This window comes from Panthera pardus, unplaced genomic scaffold (assembly GCF_024362965.1).
Source record: "Panthera pardus isolate Hobbes unplaced genomic scaffold, ASM2436296v1 HiC_scaffold_6, whole genome shotgun sequence".
NCBI classification, from domain to species: domain Eukaryota; kingdom Metazoa; phylum Chordata; class Mammalia; order Carnivora; family Felidae; genus Panthera; species Panthera pardus.
In genome coordinates, this window is record NW_026526991.1 from 25,283,877 (window position 1) to 25,304,490 (window position 20,614).

The window sequence follows — 20,614 nt, forward strand, 5'->3', positions numbered from 1 at the left end:
TTTTTGCCTATGGTTGTCCAGTTGCTTCGGCATCATTGTTGAAAATGCTGTCTTTCCTCCATTGAATTGCTTTTGTATCTTTCTCACAAATCAGATTGGTATATTTATGTGAATCTATTGTGGGGTCCTCCTTTTGTTTCTGCTGGTTCTCATTCATGTTCTCTTGATTCCTTGTGAATTTGATTATTTTTGTCTTGTGTCAGACATTGTTTTTAAAAATAATTTGAGGCCAAGGGTGCCTGGGTGGCTCAGTCGTTTAAACAGCTCACTTGGTTTCAGCTCAGGTCATGATCTCATGGTTTGCGGATCGAGCTCTGCATCAAACCCTGTGCTGACAGCTCAGAACCTGCTTGGGATTCTTTCTCTACCAATCTGTCTCTCTCCAAATAAATAAATAAACTAAAAAAAATAATTTGAGGCCTGGAAGAAGTTATCTTCAACTGGAGGTGATTAGAAGCAGGGACTCAAACAGATGTTTGTATACCAATGCTTATAGCAGCATTATTTACAATAGCCAAGAGGTGGAAACAACTCAAACATCCATAGACAGGTGTATGGTTAAACAAATTATGGTATATATATACAGTGGAATGTTATTCAGCCTTAAAAAGGAATGAAATTCTGATACACATTATAATGTAGATGAACCTTGAAGACATTATACTAAGTGAAGTAAGCCAGAACAAAAGGACAAATATACCATGACTCCACTTACATGAGATACCTAAAGTAATCAAATTCGTAGAGACAGAAAGTAGCATGGTAGTTGCAAGGGGCTGGCAGGAAGGGAGGATAGGCAGTTACTGTTAAATGGTTATAGAATTTCAATTGAGGAAGAAGAAAACTTTCTGAAGATGAATGGTGGTGGTGATGATTGTACAACAGTGTAAATGAACTTGAATGAACTTAATGCTTCAAAACTGTACACTTGAGAATGGTTAAAATGGGGGGCACCAGGGTGGCTCAGTTGGTTAAGCATCTGACTTCATCTCAGGTCAAGATCTCACGATTTGTGAGTTCAAGCCCCAAGTCGGGCTGTATGCTGACAACTTGGAGCCTGGAGCCTGCTTTGGATTCTATATCTCCCTCTCTCTCTGCCCCTGCCCCACTCATGCTCTGTCTCTCTCTGTCTCTCACAAATGAATAAACATTAAAAAAAATTTTTAATGGTAAAAATGGTAAATTTTACATTATGCAAATTTAACCACAATAAAAATATCTTAATGGTTAAATGGTAAATTTTTGTATTATGTATACTTTATCACAATAGAAAACAAGATGGGGGACTAAGCTAACTGTGAAAAAGGAAGCTTTCCTTCTTATAAGGTGGTAAATAAAAGGAACTGAGTGAAAGGGCAGGTATATATACACAAGGGGGCATTTAATTTCAGAGTGAGAAGAGTTGAGTCTGTAAGCCTAAAACCAGGAACTTGTGATAATATGATATATATGTGAAATAGTACAAAATGGCCCATTTTAGAGACACTTGAGTTGATGCTGCTTCCACAGTTCCTTTCTGCCTACGACCACATTTGTGTTCCCTCACTCCCTGGGCCAAATTAGGGCTTTTGTGGGCTCTGGTGCTTTTCCCTTCACTGTGTCCCTTACTTCATAGAAGTTATTAAAAACTATATCTTATGACTGCATTATTACAAAGATAAATCTAATCCAGCTAGACTCATTATTATTTATTCATTATTGTCTTATTCAGTTTCTTCTTCTGCTTTAAAAGAAACTAAAATTAAAACATTTTGGCGGGCTTCTAGACATGTGCCTCATGGAGAAATCAATTCTGCTTTCTTCTTCCCTCACTTCTGAGGGACCATCATCCTCTCAGAATGTTGCTCTCTCCTGCCACCTGATCTTTGCCTGTTCTTAGCCTCCAGATTTTTCACTGTTAAGATGAAGTTACTGGGGTGCCTGGGTAGCTCAGTCGGTTAGGCGTCCGACTTTGGCTAGGTCATGATCTCATGGTTCATGGGTTCGAGCCCCTCATCGGGCTATGTGCTGACCACTCAGAGCCTGAAGCCTGCTTCCAATTCTGTGTCTCCCTCTCTCTCTGCCCCTCCCCTGCTCATTCTCTGTCTCTCTCTCTCTCTCAAAAATAAATGTTAAAAAAAAATTTTTTTGATGAAGTTACCTATTTAATTCCAAGACATTGATGCTCTTCTCAGATGCTGAAAACATTTGCAAGTACCAAACCCAAGAATGTTAAAAATAATAATAAAGTCTTAGGGGTCTGAAATTTTTGCTGATAATAATTTCAGAAAACTTAATAGGGAGATATGAGTGACTGGCACAAACATGCAATTTAAAAAGGATGAAGAACCTCACCAGAGCTTAGCACTACATTCTGGAGAGTACAGGTAGACCCCACTTTTACCCCCAGAGTGAAGCTTTATTTTCAGTACTTTTAAGATTTCTCACTTTAGCTTCTATTGTGTTGATATATACAAGCAAGTTTCAACATAGCAAAAGAGCTGATATTTTAAATATTAAAATCATATTCGATTATAACATTTTATAGATCATAGGGATCTTTCTAGCTATTATCTAATTTAGTTGTCCAGATATCCCTGTCAGGCAGCTAATAGGGTTTCTGTTTCACTAAGAAGAAAACTGAGATTCCAAAAGGCTGAGTAACTTGCCTAAAGTCATACAGTTTCTGATTGAGCTGTGATCCCAACCCTGGTCTTCTAACTCCCAATATAGTAGCCTTTCTGCTATCTTATCCCTAATTCTCATTCTGCTATTGTAATAGTGATAATGATTTTGACAATGAGAATAAATAGTAGTGGTTGCTATCTCTACAATGACCCCTCTGAGATAGAGAAGTAAACTAGTGTAGTGATTAAGCCTTTGCTTTTAGGATTCCTGGGTCCAAATCCTGGCTATTGCATTACTGCTTATATAACTTTGAGCTCATATAATTATGAACACATTTCATAACCCCTCTTTGTCTCAGTTTCATTATCTGTAACATCGTACTAAAAACCATATCTTTTTCCTGGGTGGTTCTGAATATTAAATAAGTTAACACTAAAACACTTGGAAAAGTATCTAGATATAGTAGATACTACTTTTTTTTTAAAGTTTTTATTTAAATTCCAGTTAACATACAGTGTCATGTTAGTTTCAGGTGTGCAATATACTGGTTAAACACTTACATTCATCACCCAATGGTAGACACTACTTATGTATTTGTTATCTTATTATTTTTTTAATGTTTATTTATTTTGAGAGAGAGAGAGAGAGAGAGAGAGAGAGAGAGAGAGAGAGAGAATCCCAAACAGGCTCTGCTCTGACAGCAGAGAGCCCAATGCAGGGCTTGAACTCATGAACCATGAGATCATGACCTGAGCCAAAGTCAGATGCTTAACTGACTGAGCCACCCAGGCACCCCTGTTATTTTATTATTATTATTTCCATTATCTCATATTATCCTCAGAGTAACCCTTTGGTATATAGGTATTATTACAGGTTCCTGATGGTTCATGAAGCCTAATGCATTTGCTTTAACAAGATAATTCTAGCAATACAATTTTTACTCTTTAAGAACAAGTGATTGCTGTTAATAAAAAGATTGGAATGCTCTGTAGCAGTTTTCAAAGTGTGGTTCTGGAACCAGTGCATCAACATCACTAGGAACTTAGAACAAGTACTAGCAAATTTTCTAGGTCTTATTCTAGACTTACCTGAATTCCTCCTCTGTAAAATGAGGATGATTAATTGTAGAATTTTGTTGAAAGAAATAAACTAATTTATAATGCATGTAATGTGCTTAGCATAGTGCCTGGCATATGGTAAGTGCTTAATAAATATTAGCCATAGTTATTGTGCATATTCTTTTTTTTTTTTTAATGTTAATTTATTTTTGAGACAGAGAGAGACACAGCATGAGCAGGGAAGGGGCAGAGAGAGAGGGAGACACAGAATGTGAAGCAGGCTCCAGGCTCTGAGCTGTCAGCACAGAGCCCGACGCGGGGCTCGAACTCACGAACTGTGAGATCATGACCTGAGCCGAAGTCGGATGCTTAACCGACTGAGCCACCCAGGCGCCCCTATTGTGCATATTCTTACTTGTACCCTTATTTCTTTTACTTTTATCATTGTAATTTTCTCATCTTTTTACTTTACTTTAATTTAATTTTTATTTTTTTAAATTTTAGATGCAGACTATTTGTATGGATTCCTGGAAATAAGGACTTCCCAATTCATATATAAAGTTTAAGAAGCTACCATGAGTTTTGCTTTCTTTTCAAAATATCCCTAAATATTTTATTTTTAGATAGATTTTAAGATCTAATTTTATTTTATAAGATGACTTCATTCCACTTCATACACTAATAGAATTTCTTGTCTTAATTTACATTTTGGGGTGCCTGGGTGGCTCAGTCCGTTAAGTGTCTAACTCTAGATTTTGGCCCAGGTCATGATCCCATGGTTTGTGAGTTCGAGCCCTGCGCCGGGCTCCACAATGGCAGTGGGGAGCCTGCTTGGGATTCTCTCTCTCTCTCTCTCTCTCTCTGCCCCTCCCCAGATCACTCTCTCTCTCTGTCTCTCTCTCAAAGTAAATAAACTTAAAAAAAAAAAGAATTAGGTTTACATTTTAGCACAAAACTTAATGATACAGAGAGGCTTTGTGTCCATGTAGCCTTTTTTTTTTTTTTTTTTAACCAGAACAGGCTGCTAACTGTTATCCCATTGCTAAAAAAATAAATGAAAGTAAAACATGAATTTTTTTTAGTGGTTCTCATGTGAAAGGGCAACTCTTAGAACAAAAGCATAAACACAATCTTTTAGTAAATCAAGAAGTTATGCAAAGATATTTAATTTTAAAAAACGGTTTCATTTCTAGAGCAAATTAAAATATTTCATGAGTCACTATGGGTACTTATGGAAAATTTTGCTAATGCCCTCATAAGAATATTAAAATATTGACAACTGTTTTTTGTGTTGATGATGATTTAGCAAAATACTCACTTTCTCTTCTCTTTCCCCTCTGCCCTCTCATCTTCCTCCTCCTTCCTTTTTTCCTAGCTCTTGTCAAACAAAACCAGTATTCACAGATCCCGCAGGATAGCCATTTACCTGTTGTCATCCACTTCTCCCTGTTATCCAAGATCTGTTTAGAAAATGGTAAGATCCCTTTACCCACCCAAATTAGGGTTGACTCTAATGAGCAAGCAGAGTGAGAATCACTTACATTCCCTGAATTTGAAAACTCTCTCAGTCATCCTCATAGTATAACCTCAGTCAGAGCCAGACATTTAAGTTCATGGATTCCAAGTCAAAAAGTTTTCAAATGCAGCCCCCACCCCCACCCCACCCCCAGCCTTCCCTGATTTCTCCACTCTTGTATCTTAGGAGTTTTTTCTTCATGGTTCTGAGAAACTAGCTTCAGGAACAATGACATGCCTGTCCCCCCAGAAGAGCACCCAGGGCCTTCCATCACAAAAACATACTAACTTGGACTAGGAACCAAACCTTCTGGGTTAAAAGGCAAAACTTGGTTCTTAAATTGTTTAAATGTTATAAAGGAGACTTCCCAAGGAAGATTATGGTTACACAAATCTAGGAAGAATACAGATGATCCCTTTATGAGGTTATAAAAGGGATAAGATATAGGTTGTTAGGAAAAGGGAACCTCGTCATCCCTTGAAATACAGACATAATATAGCTGTGTGGCTCAGGGAGTGAGTAGGAGTTGGGGCTGACTGCCATGGGTCTCATAGATTTGCTTCTCATAATCTTTTCATCATAATCTAGGAACTTTAAGACCTGTTGAAGTTTCTGCTTTTAGGGAATATGCTTTTAGGCGTCCAGTGTCCCTCCCATACTTCCCCGTTCCCTACATATGCTTCTGAATTTGATGTATTTAGGAATCAAGTTAGGACTGGAACTGTCTCACTGAAGAGGGATAGATATTGAGGAAATATGCATATGCTAAGAATAAGCACAGTAAGTAGGGCAAAACAGCAAATAGGAATGAAGTAAATTATAAAGTATCCAGAGAGTTCTGCATGAAAATGCCCAGGAGTCCAAATAAGTAGGTAAAGTCAGTGACAGGAAATCCCTCAGCAGGAAACTGAATGACAAGCAGATAGTCTGTGAGCAAGGAGCCAGCCTTTAGTCATTAAAAGGCAGGACTGAAATCCCACAGTGGGAGGCTGGCAACAATGCATTATCTAACCTTAAGGAAATGAGGATAGAATTTGTTCAGCCTTTCCAATCTGAGGTAAGGATGGTTCTCTTGATCCAGTGATGATGAACCTGAATGTGATTATGTTAGTCAGGAATCTTTAAGCTGTAGGTGACAAGAACCCAACTCACACTAGCTTCAGCAACAGGAGAATCCTGTGCTCGTGTATTGGGGGTAACTCACAAGATTAAAGGAAGAACCACAGGAGCAAAGGTCCAAGGCAGGATGTATGACTCAACACTTGCAGCGATTCTTCTCTGTCCATCCCTGCTTGGCAAATTTCTATGGTTAGGCTTGCTTCACACAGTGAACATAAGGAGATAGTCACTGCCCCTAGAGTCACATGCTCCTTGCCTAGAAAGAAAGTGCTTCTTTTCCTCCAGTGTCCACAGAGAAGACTCAGGAACAGAACCCACGTCTACTGACTACCAATAAACTATTCTCTCTTGAGAGATGGGATTCTGTCCCGGGACTGGGGAATGCTGAAGAATCTGATCTGTAGGTCTACAGGTTTGTAGGGATTTTTAAAAGGCCTCTACTTCTTCAGAGGTCTTCATAGGGATTTAATTCCTTGGGGTTAAAGCTTTGATCCCATTTTAGTTAAAATCTCCTGAGAAGAGGTAATTCTTAAGCTAATTGCTTACACTTTAATATGAATGGATTTTGGTTCCTTTTTCAAGTAGGCTTGGGTAGACTGATAGCTGAGCAGGATTTATCTAGTGAGTACTGGCATGGAGATAAATTTTTAAATAGCCATTTTGAGTTACTATGTGTGTTGTTGTTGTTTTAAGGTTGGATCTTTCAACATCCTCACTCAAAATTAGAAATTCTGAAATGGAAGACAATCCTCAATACTGCTGTGAAGAGACTACAAGAAGCCATAATTCAAATGTAGGGAGCCCTCTGAAATCTTTAGAATCATATACTTTTATGAGGCGTGTGATGCATAGATAGGCAAGAAGAGATGCAGAGCCTGTGGGACCCTGGGCAAGTCACTCTATTGCTTTGCTTGTCGTGTTTGTAATGTGAAAAAAGTATGTACATACATGCACACACAACCCTTCTTTTCCTGGTAACTCACGGAAATAAGTCAGTCTGTGCTACACGACTTACCAGTCAATCAGCCTTGTCAGGTGACCAGCACAGGATCCTGTGTGAAAACAGTGGAGAGGAGGGAGAGAAGAAAAGAAGTCAGGGAAAGAAGCGCCAGCCATAGGGAAAGCACTGTTCCAAGGAAATATAAAACTAGTCCCCGTGTACCTCAAATGGGAAACTAAACATCTCAGCAAGTTAACTATCAACAATTAGGAGGTGGTAAGAATCAAACAATTAGGAGGTGATAGTAACCACAGCAAGCATTGGCAAAATTTCTACTCTGGCTAGACAGTGGAGCTGATGCTTTACATTTATTATCTATACTACTTAGAACAACTGAGAGAGAGAGAGAGAGAGAGAGAGGATTATCATCTCCATTTTACAGGTGAGGACACTAATAGTGCCACAAAATGTGGCAATTTGTTTAGAGTCATACAGCTAGAAAAAGGCAGAGCCAGGGGTGACCCTGGGTCTATGTGACTCCAAAATGCACCCACTTTCAACCATGCTTTATTTTCACTCCAGGTTCCCACCTGGACTTCGGTGAGAAAATAACTACTATTGCTTTGTGAGTTATGTTTTAAATGGGATACATACTTAGTATTTAAAACATTTATTTAAAATTACATACACACAGAGGCACCTGGCTGGCTCAGTTGGAAGAGTATGTGACTCTTGATCTCAAGGTCATGAGTTCGAGCCCTATGTTGGGTGTAGAGATTACTAAAAAATAATAATAAACTTTAAAAAATAAAATAAAATTACATCAAAAAGGTAAATTGCAAAATGAGAAATGTTTAGATCAGAAGCAAATAAATTTTAATACTATTGATAAATCTAAATTAAGAGAGATTTTATAATGTAATGTCAAATTCTTTATTAGATTTTTCTAAAATACTGCCTCTGGGGCTCCTGGGTGGCTCAGTGGTAAGTGTCCAACTTTGGCTCAGGTCATGATCTCATGGTTCATGAGTTCAAGCCCCACATCAGGCTCTGTGCTGAAGGCTGAGAGCCTGGGGTCTCTTTCAGATTCTGTATCTCTTTCTCTGCCCCTCCCTGCTCATGCTGTCTCTGTCTCTCTCTCTCTCAAAAGTAAATAAACATTAAGAAAAGAAATACTGCCTCTTTCCTGCTCTGGATGAGAATTGAGCAGCTTGTGCAATGACTGGGAAAGAAGGACCTGCAATCATCTGACTCATTCTCTTTAATGGTGTCTTTCTCTTTAAACCCCTTTAAGGATTAGGAAAGGCAGAGCAAGCCCAGAGCTCAGGCCACAGTGGTCATGTTAAATTGTTAGATCTTGTGATGAAAATTCCTGGTGATTTAATCAGCATAGAGTAATTTCTAGTGAAATGTTTTAAAAATTGCAGTTATTATTGTATTTAAAATTTTAAACTTAGTTTCACTAGAAATTACTCTTTATTGGTTGAATCTCCAGGAATTTTTAAATTTAAATTAGTAAATTCAGTATATTGGTAAATTTAGTGTCTAATTTTACATCATATTACAGCTGTTTTAAAACACCTAGGCATAGTATTTAAGTTAACTTTTATTATTGTACAAGTATCAATATTTTGTTTTAAGATTTTTCCCCTTGTTTTTATAACTAGAAAAATTTTCCTCATGCTAAAATTAGATAGACCTACTCTATTTTTAACTTCTTTTTTCTCCACTTACTGGAAATTGTGTATGGTATGAAGATCCTAGCTTTAATTCTCCCATGCCAATAATAATGACAGCTAGTGTTTACTGAGTGCTAATAAAAATAGCTAATGTTTATTGAGTGCTTCTTTTGTGTAACACACCGCACGAAGCAATTTACATGCCTCCATGAGTAAGTCACTGCTTTTATGCCAAGGTCAGAAAGCTAGGGAGTGAGTGAGCTGCTATTTACTCTTAGATTTGTTTGATACCAAAGCCTGTGCATCTAACCACAGCACTCTATCATCACTCTGGAGCCAGGTATTGAATACACAGATTTGAGTTCTCAGCTTAAATTAATCTTCAGTCTTATATATATTAGAGTCTTCTTCTGAGCTGTCTGTTCTATTTCATTGATCTACCTGAGTTTTCAGCTATTTTAATTATTCAGATTATATAATATGAGAGAAACAAGTATGGTGTTAAGAAAGAGGGCTTAAAGTCAAATTGATTGGTCTAAAATCCCAGCTCCATCCATGCATGTGACCTTGGGAAAGTCACTAATTTCCCTTTGCCTTATTTTCTTCATCTGTAAAATGAAGGTAATCATAGTAGCTACCTTTTAGGGCAGTTGTAAAGCTTCCTAGTACAACTAGGCATTCGGTAAATATTAGGTATTTGTATCTTAATTACTGGTACAGCAAACCTCCTCTGGTTACTCTTTCTTTTTTTTTTTTAATTTGTATTTTTATTTAATTTATTTTTTTAATTTACATCCAAGTTAGCATATAGTGCAACAATGATTTCAGGAGTAGATTCCTTAATGCCACTTACCCATTTAGTCCATCCCCCCCTCCCACAACCCCTCCAGTAAGTAACCCTCTGTTTGTTCTCCATATTTAAGAGTCTCTTATGTTTTGTCCCTCCCACCCTGTTTTTATATTATTTTTGCTTCCCTTCCCTTATGTTCATCTGTTTTGTCTCTTAAAGTCCTCATATGAGTAAAGTCATATATTTGTCTTTCTCTGACTGACTAATTTCATTTAGCATAATACCCTCCAGTTCCATCCACATAGTTGCAAATGGCAAAATTTCATTCTTTTTGATTGCCGAGTAATACTTCATTGTGTGTGTGTGTGTGTGTGTGTGTGTGTATATATATATATATATACCACATTTTCTTTATCCATTCATCATCGATGGACATTTGGGCTCTTTCCATACTTTGGGTATTGGTGATAGCACTGCTATAAACATTGGGGTGCATGTGCCCCTTCAAAACAGCATACCTGTATCCTTGGATAAATACCTAGTAATGCAATTCCTGGGTCATAGGGTAGTTCTATTTTTAATTTTTTGAGGAACCTCCATACTGTTTTCCAGAGTGGCTGCACCAGTTTGCATTCCCACCAGCAATGCAAAAGAGATCCTCTTTCTCCACATCCTCACCAACATCTGTCATTGCCTGAGTAGTTAATGTTAGCCATTCTGACAGGTGTGAGGTGATATCTCATTGTGGTTTTGATTTGTATTTCCCTGGTGATAAGAGATGTGGAGCATTTTTTCATGTGTCGGTTGGCCATCTGGATGTCTTCTTTGGAAAAGTGTCTATTCATGTCTTTTGCCCATTTCTTCACTGGATTATTTGTTTTTTGGGTGTTGAGTTGGATAAGTTCTTTATAGAGTTTGGATACTAACCCTTTATCTGATATGTTGTTTGCAAATATCTTCTCCCATTCCATCGGTTGCCGTTTAGTTTTGCTGATTGTTTCCTTCCCTGTGCAGAAGCTTTTTATTTTGATGAGGTCCCAATAGTTCAGGTTTGCTTTTGTTTCCCTTGCCTCCAGAGACATGTTGAGTAAGAAGTTGCTGTGCGCAAGGTCAAAGAGGTTTTTGCCTGCTTTCTCCTCAAGGATTTTGATGGCTTCCTGTCTTGCATTGAGGTCTTTCATCCATTTTGAGTTTATTTTTGTGTGTAAGAAAGTGGTCCAGGTTCATTTTTCTGCATGTCGCTGTCCAGTTTTCCCAACACCACTTGCTGAAGAGACTGTCTTTATTCCATTGGATATTCTTTCCTGCTTTGTCAAAGATTAGTTGGCCATATGTTTGTGGGTCCATTTCTGGGTTCTCTATTCTGTTCTGTTGATCTCAGTGACTGTTTTTGTGCCATGATTACTCTTTCTACATCAAAAACATCTTAACCAATTTTACAAATTTCTTCTTCCAGGTGAGCTTACAATTCAATTAATTTTTCAAGTTTAAAGAAGTCCTCAAGTGATGTGGACCAGGCAGCAAATTTTAACGAAAGAAAAAAAAAAACAACAAACTTGTAGGGAGTATATGAGAACTCTCTGTATTTTCCACTCAATTTTGCTGTGAACCTAAAACTGCTCTGAAAAATAAAGACTACAGCAAAAATTGAAAGAAAAAAAAACTGGAGTCAAAACATCTAGGTTCATTAGTCAATGGGTGTGGGATCTTGTGTAAGTCACTTGAACTCCCTGAACCTCTGCTTCTTTAGTCATTTAGGGATAATAACAGGTCTTCTGCTTACGGCAGGTTGTTGTGACTATATATATATATGTATATAAATGTACTTTGTAGACACTAAAGCACTAAGCAAGCTAAAAGCATTTTTTAATAATAACCCAGTACTGTCAGAAGTGGTTTCTTGAGACAAGTCAGTTTAGACTGAAGAAGAGATGGCTTGGCAGAGTAGATGGAGGAGGTGAATTTAGCTGGCACACAGCACCAGGGATGAGTCTGATGCTGTTACACATTACCCATAGTAATAAACTATCTCAAGGGAGTGGGTTTTTAACAATGAAAATTTGTTCCCAAGGGATTTATCATATACAGAATCCAAGCTTCAAAAAGAACACATGTAACTTTACATTATGTGCATTACAAAACATTTCTGCAAGAAAATCAGCCAAATCTTAACATCCCTTGGTTCCCAGGGTGAGTGATTAATAAGTAGATTGAAAAAAAATGCTTGTTGGATGAAATGCAATTTTTGGCAAATCATAACTATCGGCCTTTGTACCCTACCAAATTTCTACCACATTTGCTCAACACAGAACATTATATCAAGTCAGACACAGGGAAATGAGAGAAGAAAGAATCTTCTCTAACTCTGTTGGCAGGTACACACTTGAAATAGACTCTCTTTTCTTGGCACAGGAAGTCTGGTCTGACAAATGTCACTACATCCCAGACCAGAACCCAAACCCTCCCATCCCAGACCAGAACCCAAAACACTCCTTACAGCAAAGCACATCCTCCACACTGGGTTTACCTAGACCTTTTGTCTGGGCCTGAATCAGAGAATCAGATCTTTGGGCTGTAGCTGGTAGAGTTCTAGTCTTCTGATTTTATTCATATGTACTATTAGAGTATGGTGGTACAAAAGCATTAGACTGGGAATCCAGACTCACTCCTAACTCAGACCCTGCCATTTCTTAGCTGTGTGACCTGTGTTCCAAGAGGCTATGTCTGTAAAGGGGCAGAACTTCAAGCTTTGAAGTTCACAGAAGTCTTATGCTCCCATTTGCCAACCATAGTATTTGGGGCACTTATTCTGCTTCTCAAAACCTTATCTTCCTCATATAAAATGGAGGTTCTACTAGAATTTACCTCATAGGGTTATTGAAAGCATTAAGTGAAATAACCCAGTTCAATAACTTAGCACAATCTGTAGAATATATGAATGCTTAGTAAACAGTAACTATTATTTAGCAATTATCAATTCCCTTTTCTGTACTTTGACTCCTTCATCTGTAAAATGGAATTAGATATTGCCCAAGCATCCTTCAGTTTGACATTCAGTGAATGTCCCCACCATATTGAATTTAGCTTAGATTCTTAGGCAAATTTGATTTGAGATGATTTGAAATGCAGTTCCCTTTCTATTCCAGCCTCTCTTAGAGTGGTCCAGATACCAGAGGGCTAGGATAATTGGGTAAATTCTGACTTAGAGAAGAACTCTTTTGTAAGCCCAACAATGACTTTTCCTGGGAATGACCAGCCACCCAAAACTTTGAAGAAACCTTTTATGCAAGTATTAGGGCTCCTTTGTTGAACTAATCAATTTGGTGTTAATTATCACCTGCTGGAGAATCCAGAGGTCAACTTCTGGTTCTCAGGCAAGAGGAGAACAAAACTACTGCCATTGCCAATTCCTCGAGAAAAGGCAGTGAAGGGCAGCCTTTTTTTTGGCAGAGAGACTGATTGGTCTTTACACAACAATCAAGACTCTTTGTCTAGGGACTTTTAAAGGGGTTAGAAAAAGAAGAAGAGTTATGGGGAACTTCCCTGAATTATAGTTGCCGACTCTGAGTATTTGAATAATGTAACATTCAGATAAGGTAGGAGATTTTGCATTGGAGTTTTTTGCACTAGAGCTTTGTTGTATCTTGATTTTTGGCCTTGCAAGTAAGAAGGGGGAGCATGCCTTTTCTTCTCCCAAAGATTATAGGTATTTACACTTTAGAGGCATACTTACCTTTCTTAAGAATAATCCAAAAGGTCCATTTGTAGAGACTCACAGAAAAATAGAATCATGTCTAGGCGTTGAATGAAAGAGCCCAGATGTGGGCTTGGTAAATGGTAATTAGACTCAGGTTTCCAGTTGGTCTATAAATGTGTGCTCTTAGGCTGAATTCCTGCCAGCGTTTGATGCTTATAAATGGAGTAGCGTGTGTGTGTTCTGGTGTGGGGAAGAGTGCAATTTATAAGGGCTCCTTTTTTTGTCACATTGCTCAAAAATTCTGCCTACTCACCTCATTTTTGACAATGGGATACATTTTCATGAGAATGTGAAAAAGAGAAGAAGGAGTGGCAGGAGGAGGAGGAAAGCAAAAGAAGAAACAAATGTCAAAAGAAACCAGTTGTTTTAATCAGGCATTTCCATTTTTGAGTGGCAGATCTGGCCCTTGCCCACCCTTCTGGCTCTGGTTCCTTCCCCACAGAACTTACTGAGAAGTGCCCGCTCCTGTTTCTCTTAGAGGGGCCAGTGAACCTTGCTAATTGCTAGGGACTCCCACCCCCAATACCCCCGAAGCCAACAGCAGTGTGACTATATACCTTTCCCTCCTTTCATTAATCAGCTATATTATTTTCCAATTACTTTTTTTTCAAAATCGTGTAAGTGTACTCTCATCCCCCCATCCCCTATTTCCCATATCCTGTCACCCCCTTCCCCTCTGGTAACCATCAGTTTGTTCTCTATAGTTAAGAGCCTGCTTCTTGGTTTGTCTTTATCTCCCTTTTTTTTCCTTTGGTGGTTTGTTGTGTTTCTTAAATTCCACATATAAGTGATATTATATAGTATTGTCTTTCTCTGACTGATTTATTTCAATTAGCTTTATACTCTCTAGCACCATCCATGTTGTTGCCAAACAAATTTCATTCTTTTTATGGCTGAATAATATTCCAGTGTGTATATATATCACAACTTCTTTATCCATTCATCTGTCGATAAACACTAGGGTCGCTTCCATAATTTGGCTATTGTAGATAATGCCGCATAGGGTTACATGTATTTCTTTGAATTCGCGTTTTTGTATTTTGGAGGTGAATACCCAGTAGTAAAATTACTGGATTATAGGGCAGCATTATTTTTAATTTTTTGAGGAACCTCCATGCTGTTTTCCACAGTGACTGTACCAGTTTGGATTCCCACCAACTGTGCACAAGGGTTCCTTTTTCTACACATCCTTGCCAACACTTGTTATTTCTTGTGTTTTTGATTTTAGCCATTCTGAAAGGTGTGAAATGGTACCTCATTATAAGTTTGATTTACATTTTCCTGATCAGGAGTGATGTTGAGATCTTTTCTGTGTCTGTTAGCCACCTGTATGTCTTCTTTGGAAAAATATCTCTTCAGGTCCTCTGTCCAGTTTTTAATTGGATTGTTTGTTTTGGGGACATTGAATTATATCAGTCCTTTATATATTTTGGATACTAACCCTTCATCAGATATGTCATGTGCAAATATCTTCTGTCATTCCATGGGTTGTCTTTTAGTTTTGTTGATTGTTTCCTTTGCTGTGCAGAAGCTTTTTATTCTGATATAGTCCCAATAGTTTATTTTTGCTTTTATTTCTCTTGCCTCAGGAGACACTAGAAAATGTTGCTACAGTTGATGTCAAAGAGATTACCGTCTGTGCTTTCTTCAAGGATTTTTATGGTTTCAGGTCTCACATTTAGGTCTTTCATCCAATTTGAGTTTATTTTTCTGTATGGTATAAGAAAATGATCCAGTTTCATTCTTTTGCATATGGCTGTCCAGTTTTCCCAACACCATTTGTTGAAGAGACTTTTTCCCATTTTATATTCATTCCTTCTTCATCAGAGATTAACTGACCATATAATTGTGGGTTTATTTCTGGGCTTTCTATTCTATTCAATTGATCTATGTGTCTATTTTTTATGCCAGTACCAGACTGTTTTAATTACTACTGCTTTGTAATAAAACTTGTAATCTGGAATTGTGATACCTCCAGTTTTGTCTAATTATTTTTTAAGTAAACTCTACACATAACATGGGGCTCCAACTCATGACCCCAAGATCAAGAGTCAGGTGCTCTATTGATTTATCCAGCCAGGCACCCTGTCCAATTTCTGAGTTTTAATCATTTAAAATTTTTTCTTTCAGCATAGCTCTTATACCCCAAAACCCACACTCAACCAATAAATGTCACATGTGCATACATACATACACACACACACACACACACACACACACACACACACACATGCACACAGACCAATTCTTCTAAACATTCCAAGACCCTTATTGAAGTATGCTAGCTCAACTTTAGCACTTTTCAAGTGCACCTTAGAATGTGAAACATTGAGGATTCCTGTTTGTGTGTATTCTGAATCTGAAGGGACTTGCTGAAGGCAGCCTTAAATATTTTTTTTACCCTGTTGCTGAAGCTTGTTTGTTTGTTTGTTTTGCATTCCACTCTATACCCATGTTAGAAATGCCCAAATGCCTAACTCTTCTCTGAGAAGGTAGCTACCATTTCCCCTAATTAGAGTCCTGACACTTCTGATTATTTTCAAGTGTTGGTTATAGATCTGCCCAATTCCATCACTGCATTATGTCTTAAACCCAGAAGCCCTGCAGCCCACTTTTAGTAGCTGGGACCATGGAGTAAAGGCAAGCCATCCAGTCCATGTGGATGTTAAACAGGTGGTGTTGGTCTCCTAGAGGGCCAAGAATGTCTCTGCTCTTCCAGCCTGATTCTGGAGGCTTCTTCCAATGGCATGTTGCCAACAGCTCTAATCTGGCATGCTTGAGTGCACGAGTATATGTGCATATGTATGTGTATGTATGTGCACATGAGTGTATATGTGTGTGCATAGCTGTGTGTGCATGTGGGTTGCGGTCAGGAAGCTGGGCAAGAACTAGGAAGTTCTGTTTCATTGGCTGACCCTCAGATACAAAGCCCTGGTCGGTCTACATTTTTTGTTTGTTTTTGTTTGTTTATTTTTATTTTTTTTTAATATATGAAATTTATTGTCAAATTGGTATCCATATAACACCCAGTGCTCATCCCAAAAGATACCCTCTTATACCCATCACCTACCCTCCCCTTCCTCCCACCCCCCATCAATCCTCAGTTTGTTCTCAGTTTTTAAGAGTCTCTTATGCTTTGGATCTCTCCCACTCTAACTGATTGGTCTACATTTTATAGTATGCCCACAACTCCTGTAGCTCCTGACACTAGAAATATGGGGAACAGTCTCATGAAGTGAAGAAAGTAGAGAGTTTGGAGCTGATATACATGACATTGCATCCTGGCTTTACCATGCAGCTGCAAAATTCAGGGACTTTTTAGAATGGGGATAAATAGCACCTATCTCATAAGAACGTATGAATTTTGCCTGTGGAAGATACCTAGTGAATATCTGTGAATAGTTAAATGACTGTTCCAAGGGGCCTACCTTAATTTCAAGGTCTCTGTCTGAAATGCAGAACATATGTAGTTTCATATTCACCTACTCTTCCCCTCTACCACCTTATTATTAATGAACATGTATGTATGTATGTGTCACTAACTTGTAACAAAAACAACTAGTATATTTAGAAGGCATGCTAAATACTGGGGTCCATGCCTAGAGGTCTGTGCGTATTAATTAACCAGAGATTCCCTACATTTCTGTGAGGCATTGTTACCCCCATTTTACAAATGAAAAATAACTAAGACTCAGATTTTAGTATTTTGCATACTTTTTTAAAGTCCCAAGTGTTAGCACCAGGTTTCACCTCAGTTCTCGTCCAAGGTCTATGCTGAATCATGTTGCTCCTGTGGGGAGAGAGGACTCCTTACTAGTCCTGCATTTTCTGCAGCTTCTGGTCCAGTGCTTCACACACAGCAGGTCCTCAAAAACTGTTTACAAATGATAGGCACTGAATAAACACTTGGCTAAAGATTTCAAAATCCAGCTGTCCAGATCTAAGGAAGCCTCTTAGACTGGCAGTAAAGGTGAGGTCACAGACGCCAGAACAGCCATTGCCCAGCCTCTAGCCCTTGATAAGATCAGGAAATTAACTACTTCTGGAATTTTTTTCTTTGAACAGAAAAGCAGAAGAAGCAAAGCTTAAAAAAGAAGGATTCAACAAATGTCTTATCCTGCGCCACTATAATGATCCTAAAGGTGTGGTGAAGGTAGACAACAGTCCCAAAGTTTCCCAATGTTTCTGGCTGGAGCTGCTGAAGAGGAAGCCTAAGATGCCAACAGTCAAAGAGGCTGACCCAGAGATGAAAAAGTTCCATTATGCCCTGGTAGACGGTTCCTCTTTGACCTAATATCCTTTTGAAATCCCAAGAGGAAAGGAGGATGGAAGGGGCTGGGCATGATGGAAAGGATGTCTCGAGAGGTAGGGCATTTCTGTTTCAGCAGAAAATCGCATGAGTATTGGAACAGGAAGTCTGATGCCTTGCCTCAATCTTTTGCTCTCAAGGGTCCACTTTCCCTCCTGCTGGAGACAAGAGAAGTCAATGCAAGAAAGAGGTTGGGGCAAGTTCTCTAGTCTGCAAGACTTACTTCTATTTAAGGGAACCTCTGGTTGTAGCTGTTAGGCTACAACAGCTCACATGGTTCTGAGAAAATAAGTTCTCCTTCATTTTCCTGGTTAGTAGAGAGAACCACATGGGCATTGGGCATCAAGAGGATCTAGCTTAGAGAGAAAAGAGATTTTGTGATAAATTCCTGCAAATCCAAAATGAAAAAGACCTCAAGAGGTTGGTGCAGCTAGGTTTTGTGAACTTGTTCACATATCCATAATTATCCCTCAGCCCTCCTTTGCTCTCATCTGTCCACAGATGTTGGCAGGGAGACACAGTCCTCCTGCTGCATGCTGTCAGGCCATACTGGGTAGCAATGGGCAACTTTGTTTTCCAGTGACTCTTCCATTAATAGAACCAATCTGACCAGACTTCCTTGCTATTATCCACAAGACTGGTTTCAAAGAGTTTGGGGCTAAAATGAGCATGTAAAAAACTGATGTTTACAGAGGGGAGGTGGGCAGGGGGTGTGGGTTAAATGGGTGATGGGTATTAAGGAGGGCACTTGTGATGAGCACTGGATGTTGTATGTAAGTGTTGAATTATTAACTTCTACACCTGAAGCTAATAAATAAATAAATAAATAAATAAATAAATAAATAAATAGTAAGTAAATAAAAATGAGGGTGCAAGTAATGAACGTATGGGAAGAATATGCAAGTGGGAGTCAGGGAACCCGGCATGGCCTGGCACCACCATTATTGTACTCAGTGACCATGGGAAAGCGAGTCACCCCCTCTGGACTTCTGTCGGCTCATCTGTAAATAGTTGATTAGAAAAAAAATTAAATATGGGGCACCTGGGTGGCTCAGTCGGTTGAGCGTCCGACTTCGGCTCAGGTCATGATCTCACTGTCCGTGAGTTCAGGCCCTGTGTCGGGCTCTGTGCTGACAGCTCAGAGCCTGGAGCCTGTTTCAGACTCTGTGTCTTCCTCTCTCTGTCCCTCCCACTCATGCTCTGTCTGTCTGTCTCTCTCTGTCAAAAATAAATAAACATTAAAATAATTTTTTTTCTAATTAAATAGGATAAGAGTTAACATCATTCCATATAAGAATAATTATTACCATTGTTGTTGGTTTTTATCAGTATCAGTTCCTTAACCTGGATTTTACCTATCCTTCTGGCCGCCTCGCTGTCTGCCAAAGCTATTCTGCTCTCCCTTGGGGTGGCACGTACACCAACATATTCAGTGACCTGCCAGATCAAGTTATCCTGGGAACCTTTACACCTTTTGGATGTGGTAGCATTTCTTTTCCTAGAAGGTATGTGAGATTCCAGACAAATTAGAACTTGTGGGTAAGTTAAGGGGTGGAGAAAGAGCTACATCCCAACAGAGGCAAGGACAGGAAAGTAATCGTTTAAATGGTCAATCTAATTTGGAAACTAGGTAAGGAAAATGAAACATACGCATGTGTTCATGGCTGCTCCAGGTTGAGACTTGCAAATTTCAACAGGCCAGAAGACCATAGGTCTCAAAGAATCCATTTGCACCATCCACATGATAATGCTGTCTCTCAGGAGCAGAGGGACATATACGAAGGCAAGGCCCCAAGAATACAAAGGCTGGGAACTGAAACAGGAAGACTGTTATTTAGGTGGGGCAGGGGTCAGCTGGGCCTCTCTGCCCCCTTAAGAACTGGTTGCACTGGCAGTACCACCATCCCATACCCTTACAAAGTCTCACATCAGGGGCTGGGTGGCTCAGTGGGTTAAGCTCCCGACTTCGGCTCAGATCATGATCTCACGGTTCATGGGTTCAAACCTCACATCAGGCTCTGTGCTGACAGCTCAGAGACTGGAGCCTGCTTTGGATTCTGTGTGTGTGTCTCTCTCTCTGCACCTCCCCCTCTCGTGCTCTCTCTCTTTCTCTCTCAAAAATAAATAAACGTTAAAACAAAATTTAAAAAAAAGAAAAGAAAGTCTCACATCCTTCTCAAGATTGCTGCAAAATTCTCAGGGGTTATAATCTCACCGTCTCCTCTGACTTTGACTCCCTGCCTCCTTTGAATCTTGTTCTCCACTCTGCCTTGTAACTGTGGGTTTATTCTGGCTCTCTTTTATTTGAGACAATTGGGAAATTTGCTCCTTTTTTGATTTTCAAACATAAAAACCCCTCTGTGAGGATGGCCACATTTGTTGGTGGTTTGGGTCACAGGAAACTTACTGCATGCTGCATCAAACATCTCAAATGAAGTGTAAAATGTACAAACATGTTTTAAAAGTGCTTCATGTCCACTTTTTCATTTTCCTCTCCAGGATCCTCTTTTATTCTTATCCCTTCTATTTTAAAAGCCCTTGTCCCTTTTCATTCCCCACCCTCCAAATCTTTTCATTTTCTTATGAAAGAGAAATTCAGCTCTTTATAGCTATATGCCCCATCCAACTAATTTTTGCATATTCAAGCACTTAGCTAACAATCTGGATAAGCCATCGTGGGAGTAGGGGAGGAGACGAGAGAGGGATCAAAGAAGAGGGCATGAGGTTATTTTGCTACCTCACACTGCTGTCAATCAGCCACACCATTGCTACCACATGTCTTATTCATTCATCTATGCATTTCTCCTTTCTTTTTGTTCCTTTAGTAAATATTTATTGA

The 20,614-nt window shown here is 39.0% G+C and overlaps 1 protein-coding gene across 2 annotated transcripts in view; it reads left to right on the plus strand.

Moving 5' to 3' along the window:
• Positions 1-17,941, plus strand: part of LOC109265359 (uncharacterized) — a 45,051-nt gene extending 27,110 nt beyond the window's left edge. The window contains exons 6-8 of one of the 2 annotated variants that reach the window (XM_053895987.1): positions 5,041-5,139; positions 6,994-7,093; positions 17,532-17,941. In XM_053895987.1, coding sequence (XP_053751962.1) covers positions 5,041-5,139; positions 6,994-7,093; positions 17,532-17,760 — 428 coding nt within the window. In that variant the 3' untranslated portion in view covers positions 17,761-17,941. The remainder of the gene's footprint in view (positions 1-5,040; positions 5,140-6,993; positions 7,094-17,531) is intronic. The other variant, XM_019446481.2, reaches the window with a different exon arrangement.
• The last annotated feature ends 2,673 nt before the right edge of the window (positions 17,942-20,614 follow it).